Here is a 21,501-nt window from a genome sequence, read left to right as displayed (position 1 = left end):
CATGCAAATGTAGTAACAGGTAGTCCCTGTTTTTAATGGAAATAAGTAAAGCAAGCAGTAGGAGCGAGGAAGACAGAATGTTGCTTAATTGCAAGGACAGCACAATTAGACATTGCCTTTTTGGTCAGGATGTTTCTGAACTTCAGGAACCATCCTGATCCTATAATGAAGATCTTAAGGATGCTATTTTGTCCCAGCATGTTATCCAGGACATGAGATCTTACTCGTCTCCTCTGTCAAACTGGGAAGGTACAAGGCAGGAGACAAGGTTCTTACCCAACTTTCAGCTTGGATGACGTGAATCAGTGAATGACTCAGGATATATGGCCTGACAGAGGGCCGTGCTTTTCTGCTTCCCTTCACTCTAATCTCATGACAAAATGGTGTGTTCCTCCCATTATGATCCAATGCAGAATTCTCCTTTTTCCTGTTATTCTCAGTTTTCTTTACCTTTATTAGTTTTATGAGTAGGATTACAAAGTTGTACATTAACTGTTGTCAGAGTTTTCTTACTATTAAAAAAAAATGTCAATTTATTTGCAACATGTAAAAATTTTCTTTGTTATTGTTTCAGGACACAGCAGGTCAAGAGAGATACAGAACAATTACCACAGCTTACTACCGGGGTGCAATGGGTTTTATTTTAATGTATGACATCACAAATGAAGAATCCTTCAATGCTGTGCAGGATTGGTAAGTAAAACTTGGAATTCATAATAAATAGCATAGAGAATATTTGAAATCACTCACCTGCTTTGACAGTGTAAATTATTTTGGAAAACTTATTTTCAAATACAGTGCCCAAGCATTCCTACACCCAAATATACAGTCGATTTTTTTTTCTGGGAAGGACAGTGAATATTTTAAAATGTGTTGCATATAAGTAATTTCAACTACTATGTTTTCTGTTATTTCGATTAATGTGTGTTATTTGTACTACTAAAACCAGCAACATGCTAGTGTGGAGAGTATCTGCTAAGATACCAGAAAGTGTTTCCATATTTCATGTAAAAATTGAGATACCATGTTTGGGGGTTGTATTTCAATTTAATATGTTGATTTTAACCGTAGCTAGTTATACATTATGCTGTCAGTCTTCTGCCTCAAGTGCAAAAACGATGAGTAAACGTTATCAGAATAAGAGAATCTAAAATGGCTGGTACTTACATTACCTAGTGTTATGTGAATGTCAAGATGTCTCCATGAAAGTGTGTCATTTTAATCAGACATGGATCAGTCAGGATCCAAACAGTCTAAGGCTTTTTTTAAGTAAAGCTGACCCAAAAGGAAAGCTAGAGTTGACCTTCGTGATCTCTTCCCTTACAAGTTATTTTACTATCTGAGAGCCTCCTAGCAATGCTCTGAGTGATATGAATAGCATTTGTCATGTGTACTCCATGTGCCCTCTCGCATGCTTTTCCCAAGGGAGAATGGACTACTAGCTTTTGGACAACTTAATGTATCTGAGAGGAGCCCGTGCTTGATACTCAAAGGGGAATATACATTTGCTCACTGTGGCTTGTTACACCAAAGGGATGTTCTGCTTGTTTTGTACAAGCTGGAGGCATCATGCTTGCTGGTACACGTTTCTGAATACTGCTCTGTTCAACAGCATGAGACACAAACTCCTACCTAAGAGGAGGTAGCTGAAAGTATTATTCATCAGTGCAGGTGTGAAAGTTTAGCAAAATCAAGGAGTACAGCCAGCCTCCAAGCAGAACCTGCAGTTGTGGCTGCCAGCACCACTGCCTCCTGGGCCTGCCAGCTGCAGCACCTTTGTGCTTTGCCTCTGCTGTTCTTTGTCCATGGGCTTATTCTGTTCAAGCACTGGGTTAACTGGGTGATAATGGCTGTCTAGGACCAGCTGTAATCTGCAAATCTCATTGCCCCATCTCTGGGCAAAACAGATGGCATGCCATGTATTATCTAGCTTACTCTGACACAAAGGTTTCTTTAAAGCAAGTGTAAATATGAGTACTTATTATTAATTTTCCCACCTGTTTGTTTTCCAGCCTCCTGGTTTGGTATGGTTGGCACTCTTTGTCTCCTGGTGAAAAGCAACTAGGCTTCATACTAATTTAAAAAAAAAAAAAAAAAAAAAAAGTCCCTGTAAAATAAAACAAGAAAATATTTAAAAGCTAAATTCTTAAATAGGCTTGTGAAATACAATTTTTCCATCATTTTTATCTAGAAGCTTTACAAACAGTTGGCAGCTACTCTAGAAATTTGGTGGATAAGGAGGGATTGCATTATTATGTGCCAAGAGCTACTGAGCAGTCATCTGCATGATGAAAGGGATGATAGAGAGACAGTGCCTCACTTGTCAGGATGAGACAGATTTGCTTGTTATTTTTCTTTTTAATTTCATGAGCCCTTTTGCTGCCCTGCTGTTCTTCCTCTGTTTTATTCTCCCATCTCACAGCTGATAATTGATTTTGATTAGCTCAAGCTCCAATTTTGATAGTAGTTACAAAACTACAGCTTGCTTCTGAATGTGAGAGAAGTTACAGAAAACTTGTAATTCCCAGTGCTGCAGAAAATCAACCATAGATATACGCATGTGTCTGTGCATTTGTGAAAGATAGCAGGAGCTTTTAAGCCTCTCTGGGGCTTAAAATGCCTTTCTCAGTAATAAATGTGTCTCTGAAGGCAGTGGTGCCATTTCATATACATGCACAACGGGCCAAATCCAAGCTCTAATTATGTCAGGTTCAAGGCTTGATCTAGAAACGGCACTGCAATCAGGATAATGAATCTAGAAGTGCCTTTTAGATTTGGATAAGAGTTTTGTTTAAAATGTGTGTTGGAATGATTCATTAAAAGGTAGTTCAAAGTGGTTGTACTCATATTGAAAGGCATTTTTTTCTATCTGAAGTCTGTCTGACATTTCTCCTTTATAACAAGAGATAGATAGGGGTATTTCTAGATGCCATGCCTAGGTCAGCATGAATCTGTTCAGCTGTGAGAAATTCCGTATTTTATTTGACTATTAACATTTTACATTTAAAAAAATTGGTATCTGTAATTTTAACTAAACCTGTTAGTACCAATACATGCAACAGTATAGTAGCCAGGCATTTATCCACCAGTCTGAAAGAATGAGAAAGGGCTTTGTCTAAAAGCTTCGCTAAATGACTTGAAGGTCCAATAAATTTCAACCATACTGCAGACACTTCAGGTAACATTCATATCTTAACTTCCCTAATTAAAATAAAAAAAAACTTTAAAGATCGCAAATGATGGTAACCTAAACAGAGATTTTTGTTGAGATTCAAAAACTTTTGGCATGAGAGATCTTAAGTTGGTACTTCTAACAGTTCTGCTATACATACACCCAGTGACTTATTGCCTTCAGTCTCATCCAGAGGATGATGCTAAGAATAGACTGCCAGTGCTCATGTCCTATAATTGTTCAGTCACTTCAGAATTGCTGCCTTCTAGGGTATATTCAGATAACCTGTGTTCTCTGAATAGCTATGTTCCATCTATGGTTTTACACATACTACAAGAAATGCTGTTTAAATGAGCCTAGCTCGGGAAAGGGTTCCAACTGACTTATAAAACTGTCAGGTCCTTAGTACTTTTTACAATTTGGATTGGTTTTGTATCATCTATAGACTTTATCATCAGTTAGTCTAAATGTTTTAAAACTTTGATAAAATAATTGAAGAGTATTTCTCTTCAATTTCAGCTCAGTCTCTGAATGTGTTTCCTCTGAAGAAAATGCCAGTGGCAGTAGTCACAGCACTGAGCATTATTCTCCTTTATAGATACAGATTTTTCAGATGTTCACAAGGACCAACAGTTTCTGTTTTTATTCAGTGAGAGTGGATCTGTGCTAAAAACCTGTATGCTAGCAGAAACAGAAAATCAGACATTCCTTGACTCAGAAGATCTCCTATGGAACTCTGCCCAGATTTTGAAGCTGCTGTTTCCAGGAGGCTTTTTCCTTCTGAAATGCAGCTAATGCTGCAAATGCAACGTGTGTACCTTGCAGTAGTTTGGTGCATGTTGGTCATGCCACCATAAAAGATGGGAGCAGATTTATTTCCTACAAATAAGAACCACTTGTAGGGCATTGTTTTCTGCCTGGCTGAGGTCAAAATTAGAAACAGGGAATAACCAAAACATCCCATTTAGCCGAATTCTTTAGACAGCATCCACACTTTTCAAGTAACTGGCAGAGTGGAATCTGATTTTCTTTAAAAAATCCTTTTTACTAAATTTGAAGGGGAAATAAGTGAATTTTGAGAGTGGCTCCATGCCATTGCAATTCATATTTGGTTTAGTTCAGTTAACGCTACACAGTAGTTGCATTCATTCCTGTTTTATACTGTCACCTGTAGCATTTACATTTGTTAGCTTTTTCCATCATTACATTTCACTAGGAGCTGTTATACCCCCTTTTCTCTTAGTGGTTTAGTTCACATTAGGTATTAGCTTTATGGCAGTGGTACCTTCTTGTAGAAAGGAGAGGGTGAAGGCTTTGTACTATCTTTGCAAATGCTATCAACTCAGTATGTTGAGTTCTGTGGAAGTGCAAGGAAATAAATGCCTCTGAGTTGAAGGTAAAACTGTTTTTATAAATACAGACTTCCTAGACTTATAATAACTGAATTGGAGTAGAATACTTATTTCTACTCGGGATATTTCTAATGCAGTGTCTCCAGATAGGTCAGAAACCGCATGTAAACCATTATTTAAAAGCCTGAAGTTTTATGTTCTAAGTTGAAACCCTAGACTTGAAACTTTGCTAAGTCCAAAGGCTAGACAGGAACAGAGAGCACATTGTGTATAGTTGTTTACACTCACTTTAAGTTACTCCTCTGAACCTGAAAACATTGTCCCAACTTCAAGTGTTTGTCTGGCAATATCTTTATCATTGTCTGGTGACCGCTGAAGGCACTGCTGTGGAGGGCTTCCTTTTGCAGGAATTCCACATTGTTGAAGTCTCAGATTCAGGGATGCTTCCTCAGGAGACACACAAGGCTGAAGGAACCTAAGCGGCTTTGAATTACTGAAGTTTTCAGATGATCTGTGTTTTGTAAGCCTGTCAAAGTCTACAGAATCTGTTCTTCCTGGATTTTGTCTGAGGCCAAAGGGAGCAGGGAGGACAGCATCCTAGGAGAAACTTTGATTGCCCTCACTCTTTAAAAAATAAAGTATTTCTCAAAAATTATAAGATGGATATTTTTTAATGTCTGCATTGGAAAGCATTATGGTTACACATCAAGAAATTCAGAGGGTCTTCCATGAAAGATGTTTCTCTTTCCTCTTTTTCTCTTGCTTTTTTCTCTAGTGTAATTTAAACAGCTGTCCCTCGTGGGTCTGCTCAAGTTCATCACCTTTGAGAAGGAATCAGCTGGTAGAAGGTACATAATCTGCCTATTTTATGAAGGAGACAGAAGTGTAGGGCAAAGCAGGCAATTTGTGATTTTAAGAACTCTATTTTGCTGTGTTTACTTCTGTATTTCTGTAGGAACTATCTGCAGAATTTAGTACTAACGTATATGCTTGGAAAAGCACGAAAATTAAGCTAATTTCAAATTAAAGCCAACAGAATTAAATAACCATAAAGTGTGGGAGATGGTTATTGGGAATTGGGTCTGGGCAAAGACAATGGAAATGAAACAGTAGCCATCAGGTAAGACCAGAGCAGATCCTGAGCTGTGCAATATAAGTTCAAGCATTACCAGAAATGCAGGGGGTTTTTCCCTGTAGTATACATAGGTTGAACTAAATTCTTCAAGGTAACGTTTGAGATTGTTTTAAAGTAGAATCTTAAAGAGTGACTATGCTACTATTGGTTCAAGATAACATTCACCATTAAGGCTTTAAAAATATGAGCATTCACTACAGTATGGCATTTAGCAGCTGGATTTACTGGATATGCAAGTACTAGATGTTATTCTGGACAACATTGTGGAAAAAAATATTTAATTACTTTGAACTATTAGCTTTTCCTTTCTTTTTAGCACCTGAAGTAAACTGTAAGTTAGCAGCTACAGTGCACTAGAAATTGTTTTTTTCTGTGTTCTGTCATGTCTCTTGTAATAAAAGACATGATGGCATTTTTTGAGCTGCCATTAAGAGAAAAAATTAAATTGGAAAATATATTATCATGTTAATGGGCAAATGTAAGAAGTCCTCAGAGCAAATTAAGCCCATTGAGTTAGTGTCAGCACTGCTACATGCAATTATAAAGAGCATATGTTCTAAAGGATACCTTCTTTTTGCTTCCACCTCTAAAATTTTAGTCTAGTATGCTCAGCTCATGCTTGATCTACAGATAGGCTATTTTTCTTTTACCTCTCAATATTGAACTTAGTTCTGTCTTTTAAGAAAAATCCGTTATTTACTGTATATCAGGGAACAAATGTGGAAAGTGCTTCTAGGCAAATTTATCCTCCACCTCTCTTTGACAAAAAATGTGATCTGACATTCAACACAGCTTGTGTGGTTCTGCAAAGATTGCACATGCAAGCTGTGTATGCCATTCCTCACATGCATCCTCAGCAGCTTTGTCCCGTGGAGCTCTGTCCGGACACGAGCTGCATTGTGTCCACTGGTGATCCACGTACAAACTGAGAGTCTGTGAGGCAACTTACAGCAAACTGCACACAGCAATGCAGCTAAAAGCTGGTTGGAAAAATATTCCAATGGAGCATGCCAATACTTGGGCTTGATAAGGACAGATATTTAAACTGATTTCCCGTTTCTTTGACATTGTTTTAGTTTTTGGCCAAGGAGGTGCAAGAAGTTGCACATTGGTGGACAGTTTCATATCATTCTCCTATTTAAAACAAAAGAATGACACGCTAATATTGAACAAATTATATTCTGTGAAAAGAAGAGGATGAAATTTAAGGATGAATATATCAGAAGTATCATATCTCTGACTCCTCTTGGTTATTTCCCATGCCTCATATGTTTGCATAGAGACGCTTCAGTTGGGCTCCCAATGAAGCTGATTTACTGTCTGGAATTCCTTTGGGCTGCTCTTCAGGTGCTTTCCTTCTGACCTGTGATCCTTCTCCAGGCTCTGGGCATCTGTTGCTGGCACTGGCATCACACTGGTAGGAGGGGGATGGATTGATGTTCCCCTCCCCCAGCAACTTTAGTTTAAAGCCCTCTTCACCAGGCTGGCAATCCTATGAATGAAGGTGGTCTTCCCTTTCTCTGACAGAGCAGGTTTCTGAAAGTCCCATGGTCTAAGTAGCTGAACCCCTGACTATGGCAACACTTCTGTAACCATTTGTTGACTCGGCAGATTTGACTGACCCTCTCGAACCCCTTCCCTTTGACCGGAAGGATTGATGAGAAAACTACTTGCACTCCAGAGTCCTTTACTGCCTTTCCCAGAGCTCTGTAATCCTTCTTGAGACTCCTCAGACTGCTCCTAGCTGTATCACTGGTGAAACGACAGCAGCAGATAAGAGTCAGTGGACTGCACAAGGCTTGGTAGTCTCACAGTGACATCCCTGACATGAGCCCCAGTAAGCCACACACCTCTGTAGAGAGAGGGCCAGGTCAGCAAATGGGTGCCTCCATAGCGCTCAGAAGAGAGTCGCCTCCTGCTACCACCCGTCGCCTTTTCTTAGTTGCGCCGGTTGTTACATGGGCAGCAGATCAGGCTGCCTTACTCAGCTTCAGCATCTCTCCTGATGTGGTGGGTCTTTCCTCTTTAGTCTGCAGAGTGGTAAGGCGGGTTTGCAAGGGCACCCCAGGCTTCAGGGGAAGCATCTTTCTCCTGCTGGTCCTTGCCATTGCAAGCTTCCATTCTTCTGCATTATTGGCCTTCCTGCCTTCTGTGTTTTCTGGTGGAGGAATTTTGGGCTGTTTGGCCATGGGCTGTGCCTGTTTTTTTCAAGGGTCTTCCTGATAATATATCTGATGTCAGGCTTAAACAGCACAGTAGCCTGGACAGCATTGCTTTGATGAAGATATTTTCTTATCTTTTGCTTTCTAGTAAACCCTGAATTTAAATATGTCTATTACACATGGAGATTTATGCAAATCCTTATCCAAGTGGTTTTCATCCTGAAAATAGTAAACCTTTGAACCTTCGATTTAAAATTTCAAACATTATCATAAAATGTTTTCAGTAGATTTACTGACGAAAAAAAATATTCACTCATTGGAGCAGTTAATCAGGAAAGACAGCTGTTAAATTTTCATGGCATTTTGCATTCTTTCCTATTTTTATGTTCTTAAACCATAGAAAGAAACACACCTGTGGAACTGAAATTATCCATATGTTTTTCTTGGTCCTATTGGCCCTTACTCTTGCTCCTTTCATTGATTTTGCTGTGGGACTAAGGGTTTCTACAGAAGGTCCTACAGCTACCTTGAACCTCCTTCTTAATAGATGTGCCATTTTCTTAGACATTAGGCGGCCACCCAGTATCAGGCTGTTCATTCAACTGTCCTCAGCTGCACCAAACCATATTAATGCTGCCAGCGGGGAGTCTAATAAGAAAAGGGAATAAATACTGCCTGGACTGAATTCTCTCAGGGTGCTCCATGTCCTTCTTTTCCCTCAAATCTGAGATTGGGCAGCACAGTCATGAAGTCACTGATAGCAATCGCTCACCCAGATCCTGCTCAGTGCTGGCTGAGTGGAGCTCCTCACTGGACCTAAACTCAGTAACATGCTTCAGGAATTCACTAGCAAGATTAAGTCACCCTTCCACTGGACCTAACTGGCATAGTCAGTGGTTTAAATAACTGCCTTTTTTTTTTTTTTTTTTTTTCAGCTCACATAGCAGTTGAGGAGCACATATGGCAGAATTAGCCCCTAGTTCTTGAGTTTCTGCCCATTGCTCTTTATGATCACACAGAAAGAACAGAACATACATATTTTGTAGCCTGCTGTCTTTCAGCTAGTAAATGAACTGAACATCAATAATTAATAATAACTGTGCAGATGTGACAGTAGGAACATAAGCGTGCTTTGTTAGACTGGAAATTTCACAGCGGAGTTTCATTGCATGACTGATGATGCAATATAGATACTCAGCCATATAGAGAACTGTTGCTATATAGAGGAAGTGTCTTCTGTTCTGTACCTGATCCTGCTCTTCTTCAGATATGGCCAATGAGGGGTTACACTGAGGCAGATGAAAGCAAACCAGATGATCAGATTAACATCTAAATGCTGTTGTGCTGAACTACTATCCATTAATTAGGCTATTCTAAAATACTCTTAATAAGATTTTCAGATTTGTCTACATTTTCCTATGATAACACTTTTATTTTTCAAAAAGTTAAATGCCTCTGAGAGGCCAGTGGTGAGCTCTTGGGGTTTATTAGGCAGATAAACAAACTTAAGCATGGTAATATAACCATATGCTAAAGGAGGTGTATGAAGGACTGCTTCCAACATTTAGTCTAATCTCTCCCTTTTTTTTGTGGAGAGACACAGCCAGTAGCAAAAGACACAAAACCTGGCAGGTTATCAGCAACTCACAGTATTTATTTTTGTTAGTAATAAATGTCATAAAATCTTGTGGCAATGGTAGTTTTTATTGGCTGAATAGTAACTAATATACTCTTTTTATCTTTCTGTAACCGTGCATGTTACCAAAGTTACACTGTCACTCAGTGTTCCCAAATGAAAGCTCTGCTGCCAGCCAACAACATGTGAGTCTTATCGGTGACTTGCTGATGTCTGTAAACAGTTCCCACTCTCAGCTCAAGTTGCAGGTGATTTACTTTTCTCCATTCTCTAATACTCCAAATCTGTTATTCTTAACTTCAGAGGAATATCATGGCCCCTGCACCAAACTCAAAGCTTGAGATTCGCTGAAGGAGCTGTTCCTGTGGGGGATTTCATATTTGCACTTATCTTTTGTGAATTGGGATATATGTCAGTAGCACTAAAGGCTGCAGTTCCATTCATGCAGGGTGGAGGTTGTTCATTCAAAAAGCCAGCAAACCCGAGACCATGCGAGTCAGTAGCAAAGCAGTATACAGCCTTGTGCACAGTCTGAAGAAGTTTAACTGGGTTCCCTCTCCCTCACTAGCTTCCTCACCTCTGCTCCCCTCGGGCCACTTGCTTTCTCCTGCTAGCTCCTCTGCTTTTGATTGCTCCTTTCCGCTGCATCTGATTTCAACACAGCTTGTTTAGAGCGTCAAACACTGGCAGTTTTAAAAGGACATGTGAGACACAGGCTGTACGTGGGTGAGTACAAGAAGTTTTGCTGGAATTCAGCCCTCTGATCAAGCAGGAAAAGTGCCATCGATGTTCTTGTATTGAAACCCAAACTGCAAAGTGACATAGCAATGAAACCCAGTAATAGTGGTTATTTTCAAAGCATAACTTAATGCTATTTGGGACTGTCCTGAAAATTAAGCAACCTTTAAAGTGTCTTTTATCAGAATATTGTAGGGCTTTGACCATTAAACTAAGGCATTCATAGTGAATGCTTAATGCTAAATGTTTTCAGTCTTTAAAAAAAAAAAGTCCATTTTTTTCAGTGCCATTTGTTGTTTGAGCTGCTGCCACATCCCCACAGAGAACATCAGGGCACGAACAATGTAACTTTTGGAAATTTAAGTTTCAAGGAAGTCATGAACAGTGACTTAAAACAGATCTTAAAACTATTACAGTGGTAGATTCCAGCTGGCCACCAGAGCAGATTGCATGGTACTTGGAGAACTGTGTATTTCAGGTTCTTAGGAAGATCAGGACACAGATATTTTCTGAACAGACTATGTCTGGTACAAATCCAGCAGTCCTGTAAAAGCATTACTGTATAGCTCTGTCTGATTGTTCAAAAAAATCCAAAGCTACAGCCTCAAGAAGGAGTTTCCATCAGGAAATCTATTGGCATCATATGCAGGTGTGACGGTACCCCCTGCTACCACTCCCTGCAATAGGGTTAGCATAACCAATGCCATTTTGTAAGGCTAACGGCCATTTTCTGTGACTGAGCTGGTCACATATTAATTCCCTTTCCCCTCATTATCAGGCCCTGAAGGTCTTGTGAACCAACCAGACAAACCAAACAGATTTCTTCTTCCACTCCCTACCCAGGCCTCAAGGTTCCTGGGTGCCAGGCCGATTACTCCTTTCCTCACTGGCTTGAAAGTCGCAGGTGCCTGGCCAGCCAGGTGGTGACAACCCTATCACAGAACAGGGAGGTGTAACAGCACCCAGAGTACTGTCCATAAAATTAAGCAGTTACAAGTCCTACCTGGGGAATGTGGACTGGAGCTGCTGCTGGACCGTGAGACCTGGTACCCGTCCCCAGTGGCCAGGGACCCCTCCACCATAGTCTGCATCCTCCAAGGACTGAGTGACTCATCTTCTTTCGTATGATTCTTGTTTCTACATTACCATTTGTTATATTGATACAGCAAACCATGTATTAAGATCCAACCTAGCCTGCAGAGGGTTTAAGTTATTAGAAATCATAACTTAAGTTACAGTCTAAGTGTTTAGAAATCGTAAATTAAGCTATATTAAGGTCAAAGTGATTAGAAATCATACATTAAGTTGTAATATAAATTCTGTGTTACGCTACTTGTAGATTGTACTACATTTATTCTATTTGTAGAAATCCTGTGCCATTCTAATAATAAATTCTGTGCTATACTAATGATGAAATTCTGTTAAGAAAATAAAGGTTTAATTGTAACTGCAATTTAGTGCTGTCATTATTCTGCCAACAATCCCTAAAAGAACCTATCTGTCCCCTTAGTGTTGGGTGACAGCATGTTAAAGACAATAAACATTTCTGAATTTATAGGTTTATGAATATAGAGTTATTATAAAGTAAAGTAAAGGAAGGGAAAATATATTGTTAATCCAAATTAGAGGTTCCACTTCTACCCAGTACTCATTCAAGTTTTCCCACAATATAGTAGGCATTAGGGCCCTTCTCTTTCTGGAGATTAAGTAGGATGAAAAGCTTGCCTTCTATTTGGGCCAAGGTTTTGTGTGTTTACTAAACGGGCTTTAGCACAAAATATACTCCAACAGCACCTAATTTCTTCAGACACAGTGAGACACCCTTGCAGAACTGGCAGTGAAAACAGTGAGCCTTGGAGGTCACAAACTGCTTATAAAACTCTCCAGAGGAACCAGAGGAAAGACTGGCTTTCTGCTTTAGTCCTCCTCTGTGCTGGCCACCAAACTGAGGACCATCCCAGTGGCCGAACAGGTCGCCACTGCCTTTGCTGTGTAATGCAGTGCTGCATTGAGAGGTGCACACCAGCTGAGATGCCCCAGCGAGACTCTGTGGTAATACTGTTTCCAACACTTAAGCTAATTTGCTCCACCCAAACTTGGATACCACTGTGCAGTGCTTAGTTCATGCAGCACAGACTTTAACTACAAATTGTTCCTGCAAAATCATTGCAGTTCTCCCTGTGATAAAACCCAGCATACATAGCCTCGGCAATTTAGGGATATTCCTTGTAAGGGGTCAGGCAATGACAGCTCAGTCATCACACGTGCCAAGTATTTCATCTATACATTACTGCTTCAACAGGAGATTGTGAACTATGGTTTCAGTGGAGTTGGGAATTAGAAGGCACTGGGTCTGTGCATAACTCCTGGAAATGCTGAGCAAAGTGTGGGGAAGCAGATGATGCTGCCTATCAGGTCAGTTCTAACTCTACCAGGGACAATTGGGACCTCCCTCCATCCTTTCCTCTTTCTTGCTACTGTTGGCATTTACAAAATACAGCTAAAATGTGATTCACACATGAAATAATGTTCACAGAATGGAAGGCTTTCATGAGCCCTCGCTTCCCTCTACTTACAACAAACATGCTCTGCCATGAGTTCAGACTGTAAGAGGAACGTACTCCCAGGGGAAGAATAAATCAATGTATTTTATCTTGAATTGCCTCCTGTCACTTGCACTATAAATCTCTATTTACAGTGCTTTGTTCACAGTAAGTGAAAAGAAAGTGTTATATCAATTAAAAAACAATTAATAGGGAATGGCTCCCATGGAAAACCATAATACTGACAAAACTGATTTCAGGCCCAATTTGACAGAGACAAATCTGCATGACATCCCCTTTTTTTCCATATATACATTTTAAACTGTGCCTTTCAGATGTACACTAAACAACAAAACTAGCATCTGTCATGTGAGGTGGTTGTTTTTCCTGTTGTTCCTGGAGGGCAAAACTCTGTAGGAAATCCATGTTAACTGAACACATGAAATTTGCACTTAGCTACCTGTATACAGTAGCGGAGGCAAAGTATACTAAAGGAGGCAAAAATAACGAAAAACAAACAAATAACTTCTGTTTCAAAACAATTCTGAAGAAAGAACAGGTCTATAGCAGTTTCTGCCGCTGGTCAGTGAGAGGAGCCTGCATATTACAGCTCCCTTGCTAGAAACAAGGAGGTAATAGAACTGAACGTTACAGCCTCTGGGACAAAAGCAGAAAGCAAGATATGAACCAGCCAGAAAGGATGGGGATGCAAACCTTCCTTTGATGTAATATTTAATATCAGTCCTTTCAGTTTTCATTGCTGGGAGAGAATTGGCAAACACATCACTAAGGCCCAGTGACAAGTCACCCACATGAAACCTGCATCTGCAGTTGGGGGCAAAGAAAAAGAGAGAGCAATATTAAAATTGCATGTGTGTAGGCTGTGGAGAAGTTGAGAGAAATAATAGATATCACTTTTGTATCATACATCATTAGATGCACAAATTGAAATTAGCCATTTTAGCCTCTCTCCTTTTTTAGTTTAGCCTTTATAATCTATGTTTTTTCTGAGCTTTTAAACAACAAATTCTCAACACCTTACAGAGCAGTTAAAGTTATATTTCTAAGCAGATTTAAAGACATTCATAGATCAAGGAAAACCAGTATTGGTAGTTTATCTTAAATACAAACACATTCGTTTTTTATAATCTTCATAGAGTTTTGTTTTCTATGTTTGTATGTACACGAGTAGATTACAGAAGATACAAAAGTAACCAGGAATGATGAGGAAATGTTGCCTCTAGCTGAAAATCCATACAATATCTGTTGAGAAAGATTTATATTCTGAAAGTCAGGGGTGTTTAAAATGACTTTTCGGTCCCCATGGAGACTCTTCACTGTGTTAGTTCCTGCAGTCAGAGCTTAGATATATAAACAAAAGCATGGGTATGATGGCTAGAGGGGAAGTCTGGGTTTGTCTGAGGTTTTTAAAGGGCTTTCCATGCTGTCTGCCACAGTAAAAGAGTCTTCCAGATCTGGTATGTTACTAAGAAAATAAAAACTAACCTTTTCCTCACATTTAAGTTAAGGTTTTAAAATGTAAAGTTACTTAAGTGACTTCATTTTTGCCCTCCCAAAGGGGAGAACTTCCAGGGCTCAAATTTTCAACGAATTTACGGTATGTTACAAGCTCTTTTGTAACTCTATCAAACTGCAAGCCTTGAGCTAAAGCTTAATTTGTTTTAATTCCAGTTCTATACCTAAACATTTCTCTCTTTCCTAATAAAGTCACACGAGGAAAATAAAGTCAGAGTTTACAAGAGCTCTCCTGCCAGCTTAATCTGAAAAGTCAGAAGGCAGAAGGGAACTGTGCAAGGGGGTGACAAAACAGTGGATCTCTTAAAGAGACCAAAAGTGCAGACAGAGAGAGCAAATGATCTGAGGCTCTGTCTCCTTTCTGGAGGGGATGGCAAAATCCCGAATGGACAGAAAGGTTTTTAAAGAAGGGATCTGAAAAAAGAAATAGGTCAACCAAGTCAGCCAAGGAGGAGCAAAAGTGCTCGTTGAGAATGGAAGCTATGTTGGACAGTAGATATATTTCTAAGAGAAAAGAACTGGGAGGTGATCAGACATCCTTCAGGGCTGTCCTCGCGTCAGGTTCTGCAGGAGGTGAAGGGCAGCAGCTCTTGCTGAGGGGCACAGTCCTAGCAGTAGGAGAGGGGGTCACAGGGCTGCAGGAGGTATTGCAGGGACCTGCGGGAACCAGAAAATGCCACTAATCAGAGGGAACTGAGTGAGGGCTGAGTAATGAGGTAGCATGGATCGTCCCCCACAGCTTTGAGCACCTGTCTTCAGACTGTGACTTGGATGAAGCAAGAGGGCTTACACACCAAAATCACCAGGGAGCTGCTGAGGGAAACTTCTCTTTATTTAGTGTTTCTGTCATTTATTTTTATTTAATTCATACATTTCCTCATTCTGATTTTTCCCTAGTCTCCACTGCAGCTCTTTAAAAATAATTTCTCACTACTCTGTGGCTATCTTCCATACCATCTAGCTATTGACAACTTCATTTTCGTTGGTGTTCTTAGTTTTTCTCCTGAGTCCAGAACACCAGCATCTTCTTCAGACTCCTCTTCCAAAAATGGGGTTTATTCCCTCTTCACTAAATTGGCAAAAGGCTTAATGGGAAGGGATAAAGAAGGAAGGGAAAGGGTTTTACTAGGAAAAAGGAGAATGCTGCAGACTGAGCCCACTTCGTAAAGTAGAAGAAGGTTTGTAAAATATATTTAAACAAGGCTTGGAATGGTTTTGTTTTCACTTGGAGTCTGACAGAGCTCACTCTTGGACATATACATATTGCTGGAAAGTCTCTGAAGCAGTTCTCTTGCATTTCAGTCTGATTTTATGTAATAAACTGCTGAAGCTGACTTTTCTGACAGCAAAGGTTATCTTGAGAACAGAGCAGCAAAAGACCAAACAAGGGTGTTTCAATATTGATCTGGTATATTCATAGCACAAAGCTGAAGCTGTTAATGACAGTCCTTTTTGTTTATACTGAAGGCACTGTTGCACGTTCCTAGTTATACTTAATAGAAAACCATTTCTTCATTACATTGGTTGCTTTCTTTTTTGATTTTTCCCTTTTTTACAGCCATGGCCAGTTTCATACACATAAGAACGTCCTGCAGAGAGAGCTGAAGTACTCCATACTGTTAAAAATCAGGTTTTAAATATTTTTTGCTTTCTCATCTTCAGCTATAGCCAAGGCCATCAAGGATGAAATCAGCCAATCCTTTCTAATTAAGCGACTGAAGAATATGAATGCTTGGAGTAGTGTTTATTTAATATTCAACAGTTAATCAGTGTTTTTAGCTTTTATTTTGATTACCATTTCCTAGTGATTTTTTTTTTTTTTAAACTGAGTTCTGCATTCATTAAAAACCCCAAGGAAACTAAATGAGTGGAAAGACAGAATTTCTGTAAAGGATGTACACATACCTTACTGCGGAGTACATGGTTTCCTTCTGAGCCTTTGCAATGAAGTCTGCTGGGAATGTCTTTCAGTTTTGCTTAGGATTTAGACTGGGGGAAAGTGGTAAAAGGTGCAAATAAAATAATATGGAATCTATTGCTGTAAAATCAGGTGTCTAATTATTTTGTTGTGTTTTTCTGCTTGTTCTCTGCACACATAAAGGTGTAAATTAGGGTGTTTGGGGGATGTAGGTAATTTATTTTGGCTTTCATTTTTGAGGAGATGACTACATAATAAAGAAGAAAAAAGCATGAGTGCAAAATAAAAGGCCCGAATTAAATGGCTATAAGAAGGGGCGGTTAAGAGTGTGAATAGTGGCAAAATGGTTAAGAAGGGTAGGAAAAAATTATAAGAATCCTCTCACTTTTTTGAAGAAAGAGAACTGAGCAATAAAGTTCCCATGGGTTTTCATCAGGTCAACAGCATTGACTGTGCTCATTCCAGCCATTTTCCATTTTGGGGAACTCCCCGTGTCTTCACTGACGGTTGACAATCATCAACATTTTGTGCTAGCTCACTGTGTCAGGAAAAAGAGATGTTGCTCATCCTCCAGTCCAGGGGCAATTTAAAGCCGGAGCAAGTTGTTGTATTTAGAAGCTGCAGGAATCTGCTCAGCCAGGGCACATGCCAGGGCTGGCCAAGCTTCCTGGAGCACTTGCATCCTTGATGGCGTCAACAGAGCTTTGGACCTCCATTGGATGGGGTTCAAGAACATAAGCCTGTCAACTTTTTAACAAATTCCAGACAAATTCTGAGACAAAATATCATGTTCACAGTAAAAATATGTCAATGTATGCCTCCTGACATATATAAAACTGTGGATATTAAAAAGTAAAATAAAATACACTGGAACTGAGCTTGTTTCTTCCTACAGACATTTATTGCTTTTCTCGGTGTATTAATTCTTCACAGCTGCTAAGTTGTAATATCCATTTACTTGAACACAATCCGATGTAATCATGTATCTGTAAGTTAGTGAGTAGGTTAGTTAGTAGTCAGAAAGTAGTTAGGTGATTGGTTAGCTAGAAAATATAGTGTAAACTAGAAACATAACAAACACCAGAGTGTCTGTTGAGCAAAGCACATCCAACTTTTGTTGTCTTACACACATTAAAGAAGACAGAGACACTGGGTTTTAAAGTATCCAAAAAAACTCCAGCCAGCATGTTGCTTCTCACGGTGATGAAAAGGACATTGCCCCTGTATTTCTTGAGCGAGTTAAAGTAGGTTTTTTATACACCAGCCTTAATATTGTGTAGTTGCTTTGGCTAGACCTCACACAAATTATACATACAGAGTGCTTTATTGTAATTTTCAAATCTGTGTGACTGTTAAAGGAGTACTTGGAATGTGTACCAGTAAAATACCATTTTTCAATATTCCGAATTGAAGAAACAGTTGGGTTTCAGCTCTTCAGATTAAGCAATTGTGCTGTTGATGAGCAGCCTGTCCAGTGTTGGTTTTCCCGCATACATTTCAACCTGATTTTTGATGTTGCTGATCCGAACTGAGCTATGAACAAAAAAAAGAAAAAGAAAACTTTTTGGAGTCACACACGTGAAAGTATTAAGTTACAAAGGTCAACTGTGATCTGTGATGATACACCATTGACAGGTGTCCTAGGGACAAGGGTTTTAATCTTCAACTAGACAGTTAATTAAGAGTAATGGAAGGGCATGAGAATGAGGTCTGTAAAATATGTTGTATGTCAATACATAACAGGAAAAAAAGACAATTGGACTTTGTGGGCATTATGAACTGCAAAGAGATGATAACCTAATTGTTGACACTTTGTCCATATGGATTATTTTTATGATGGATTTTTAACCTCTGTTGTAAGAGTGTCAATAATTATCTGATCTGAACATGGTATACACAGAAGAAGAACCTAGAAATAAATGCTCTGATAATAATTTTCCGCTATGCTCTGCCAGATACATGCCCAGCATTTTAAAGACAACTTAGGTCCCAGTATACAGGTAGGGAGCATATCCTATCTGACCTGCCACTGGCTACGTCACTGGGATGGGCAAGGCCTGTTTCTGTGGCCAAGCTAAAACAAAATATTTAAGTCCATTTGAGAACCTTCTCTTTAATCTCCAAAAGAATATTACCAAAGTAAGAACTTGGGGCGGTAGCGGGGGAGGGAGAATATCATGACGAAGAAAATATTTTGTCCTCTCTTAAAACTGGTAAGACTTTGTGGTGAAAAGGACTGTGCCTTGCAAAGGACTCCATTTTGTTTTGTTTCCATGGGTTGAGGTTCTGAGGTACCTTTACACCTTTTTTGGTGTTTTAAGTGTTTTCAGACCCTTACCAAGAACCATGAGGGCCAATAATACCCCTTTAAAAAAATTACATGTAATATCACAGTCTCAAGAGCTGATATTTCAAAGAAAATGCTGAGTTTTATGAGAAATTTTAAGAGAAATAAAAACTTGAAATTTGGAATGCTGCAAACGTATAACCTTTAATATATTTCCTTGTAAGAAACATACCCTACCACAAACACATCCATCTCTTCTCACTGGAAATTACTGAAAAATGGGTGGCTTCAGAAAATATGATATATACAATGACCTTAAATTGTCTCTGAAAATCACATTATCACTTAGGTGTGATGACGTAAACTAACTGTGTGTTCATAATGCAGCCCAAAGCTGTTTTCACAGTATTGCTTTATGCAGTTATGATTTTTTTTTTTTTCCTTCATCAGGTTCAGGTAAATTTCAGTTGGTAAGTTCTCTGGCTTTCTTTTCTTTCTGCTCATTCCCCAGCTTGGGCTTTCCGTAATTCCAAGGAACAGAGAGTAAATGCACTGAAAATAGTTTGGACCAGATGATTATTGCTATATGCACCAGGCAAGCAACATGACTGCTTCTGGGATTTGATGTCATGCCTCTGTGTGAAGCTGCATTGCATCGTATTGTTTAGACATCCAGACTACCTAGGAGGACCCCTAAATTAGTAACACATGTTGCTGCACACATGCTTGCCATCTGTATTTGTGTGTATATCATCCCTACATTAATAAGCCTTTCTGTTTTCATTTTCTTATGCCCTGAAGTTTAAATGGGCTATTATGAGAAAGTAGATTGATATAGTCACAGCTACCCTTCTATGGTTAGTGCTCTTCATTAAAGGTCTTACCAGAACTGAGTGCCAGTTGTAATAGGCTTCTTGCAAAAGTGCCACATAAACTGTCCGTTCTTACAAAAACAAAACAAACTTTTGGAGCTGAGATCATGGAAGACAAAATAATACTAAATATCTAAACAATTGTTTACCTATATTCATTAAGTAGTTATTATAAAGAAGACAGTAGCATGGTTTGAAGTAAAGATTGCACAGTGTAGGAGAAGATAATATGTTGGCCAAAACATTTTTAAGTGTTCACAAGTACTTCAAATACATTAGAAACAAATTTTTGTCAAGGAGATTACCACTTCCTTCTACACTTTTGCTCTTCTGTTCTCAACTATCTCACTTGAAAGGCTTAGAAGTGTAGAGGAAACAAAATAATACATTTAAGCAGTACAAAAATACTCAGTGTTGATAGGAAGACAGACATTTTTGTATAAACCTTGCAAAAAGTTCCACCTTAAATCTGTACACAGCAGTTGGAAATAGGTCAACACTGAGCATCTTGTTGTTTGATGAAAGAATTCAAACCTGTTTCCAAGGTAACGAATCCCATCCTCTATAAATCTCTGCAGTGCTTCCACCTGTTTCGTGAAGCTGAATGTTTTCCATTTCCTGAGATATAGTTTGAACTTTAACACGCACATGTACACACACACCACATGCTGCTTTCTTTCCACTGTGACAAAGGAGACAATGAAAGTAAATAGGAGGTGGTTAATATTTAAACTGTTAATGCAGGTGTCTCAGTAGCACATCTTTAGAGGTATTGTAAGTGGTGCCAAGCAGCACTTGAAAAACTAGCTCTTACGGGAAAGGCAGATTAATTTTGGAAGAATTCCTCAGTGACCTGGATATCAGGTCACTGTAGTCTCCTTTGTTCTCTGCTCTCTACACAAGCTAGGAATGATACTGTATTTTATAGAGTAATGAGGATGTGTCAGTAGATGCAAATGATATTCAATAATACCACTTAATGCATAAATTGCCATCTTCTCTGTTGCATTAGGTAGTTGCTCCAGACATCTGATAATAGCATGTAAAGGCAGAACACTTACTTTGGAGAGTTCTCTCTCCACGTTCCACACACTTTACACACAATGAAATATTTTCTGTAAAAGATCTGCAAGATCATTCTTTTTTTTCTTAATTTTTTTTTTTCAATTGATACAATAATACTTTGGGAGGGTTGGAACACAAAAGATACGGCAGGAGAGTGCGGAAGAGTACAGAGCAGAAGGGGGGCAATGAAAAAAAAGCCTTGGAAGAATATCTTCTTTTATCTGGGAAAATGGCATGATACCTGATTGAGGACATTCTGAATGTTGCCAGTATGTTAGAGAAAGCGTGTCCATTTATATATTTTTTGTTTTGGTTTCTTTAAATATTGATCATACAGACAATTTAGAATTTCCTAAGTGAGTTTCAAGAGTAAGGAAAAAAAAAAGGCAATTGCTGCAGGATGGAAACTGCTCCTTCTCTGATGCAATAGGAGATATATCCAATCTATAGCTCACCTTTAGTAGAGTACTTAATAATTATATAAAACATGATCTGCTGTAAAATAATCCAGTAGTAATGCTCTAAATCTACTAATCTGTTGATCGTATAACTCACTAGTATTAATCAAAGAATGTCTAACTGCCTTAAGTGATTCATAACATACTTCCCTGCAGTCTGATATACACTTCTGGTATAGCTTTTGAAGATCTAACTTGTTACTTCAAAAGTGACTAGTTGTATCACTTAGATAAATAAGCTTAATAAAAGATACTAGCTGTGACAGACAGTGTCTCAAATAAAAGAAAAAGGTGATTCACCAACTAAAATTCTGCCAAGGCCTCTTCAACTATATGAGTGAATACAGCGTTATTCAGGTATCCATGCCTTACATTTAATTTGTAACACCAAGGATCATCTTAAACTTCAGTTTAAGAGGGTGTTGTAATTAGTCTTCTTTCGACAGAAGAAAGCCACTGTCATGAGTGTACTTCAAGGTCTGCAATTGCTTTGAGTAACTCTAGTGCAGGTGACTTTCAGACACATTTCCATCTGTAATGGAAGTTCTACAGAGTCTCAGTGCAGGGCTCACAGATCAAGGAGGACCAGTGAAATGGATTCATGTTTCTTTTATGAAAGTCATGTGT

General features: G+C 39.0%; 1 protein-coding gene across 1 annotated transcript in view; it reads left to right on the top strand.

The window, feature by feature from the left end:
- Window positions 1-574: 574 nt before the first annotated feature.
- LOC104460997 (ras-related protein Rab-3C) overlaps window positions 575-21,501 on the top strand; it is a gene marked incomplete at its 5' end in the record, with an annotated part of 60,563 nt that continues 39,636 nt past the window's right edge. Inside the window, one exon of the mRNA XM_010072413.1 lies at window positions 575-693. Coding sequence (XP_010070715.1) covers window positions 575-693 — 119 coding nt within the window. The remainder of the gene's footprint in view (window positions 694-21,501) is intronic.

Source organism: Pterocles gutturalis, unplaced genomic scaffold, assembly GCF_000699245.1.
Source record: "Pterocles gutturalis isolate BGI_N339 unplaced genomic scaffold, ASM69924v1 scaffold7882, whole genome shotgun sequence".
In the NCBI taxonomy this organism is placed as follows: Eukaryota; Metazoa; Chordata; class Aves; order Pterocliformes; family Pteroclidae; genus Pterocles; species Pterocles gutturalis.
This window is presented reverse-complemented; position numbering and strand designations above follow the sequence as displayed.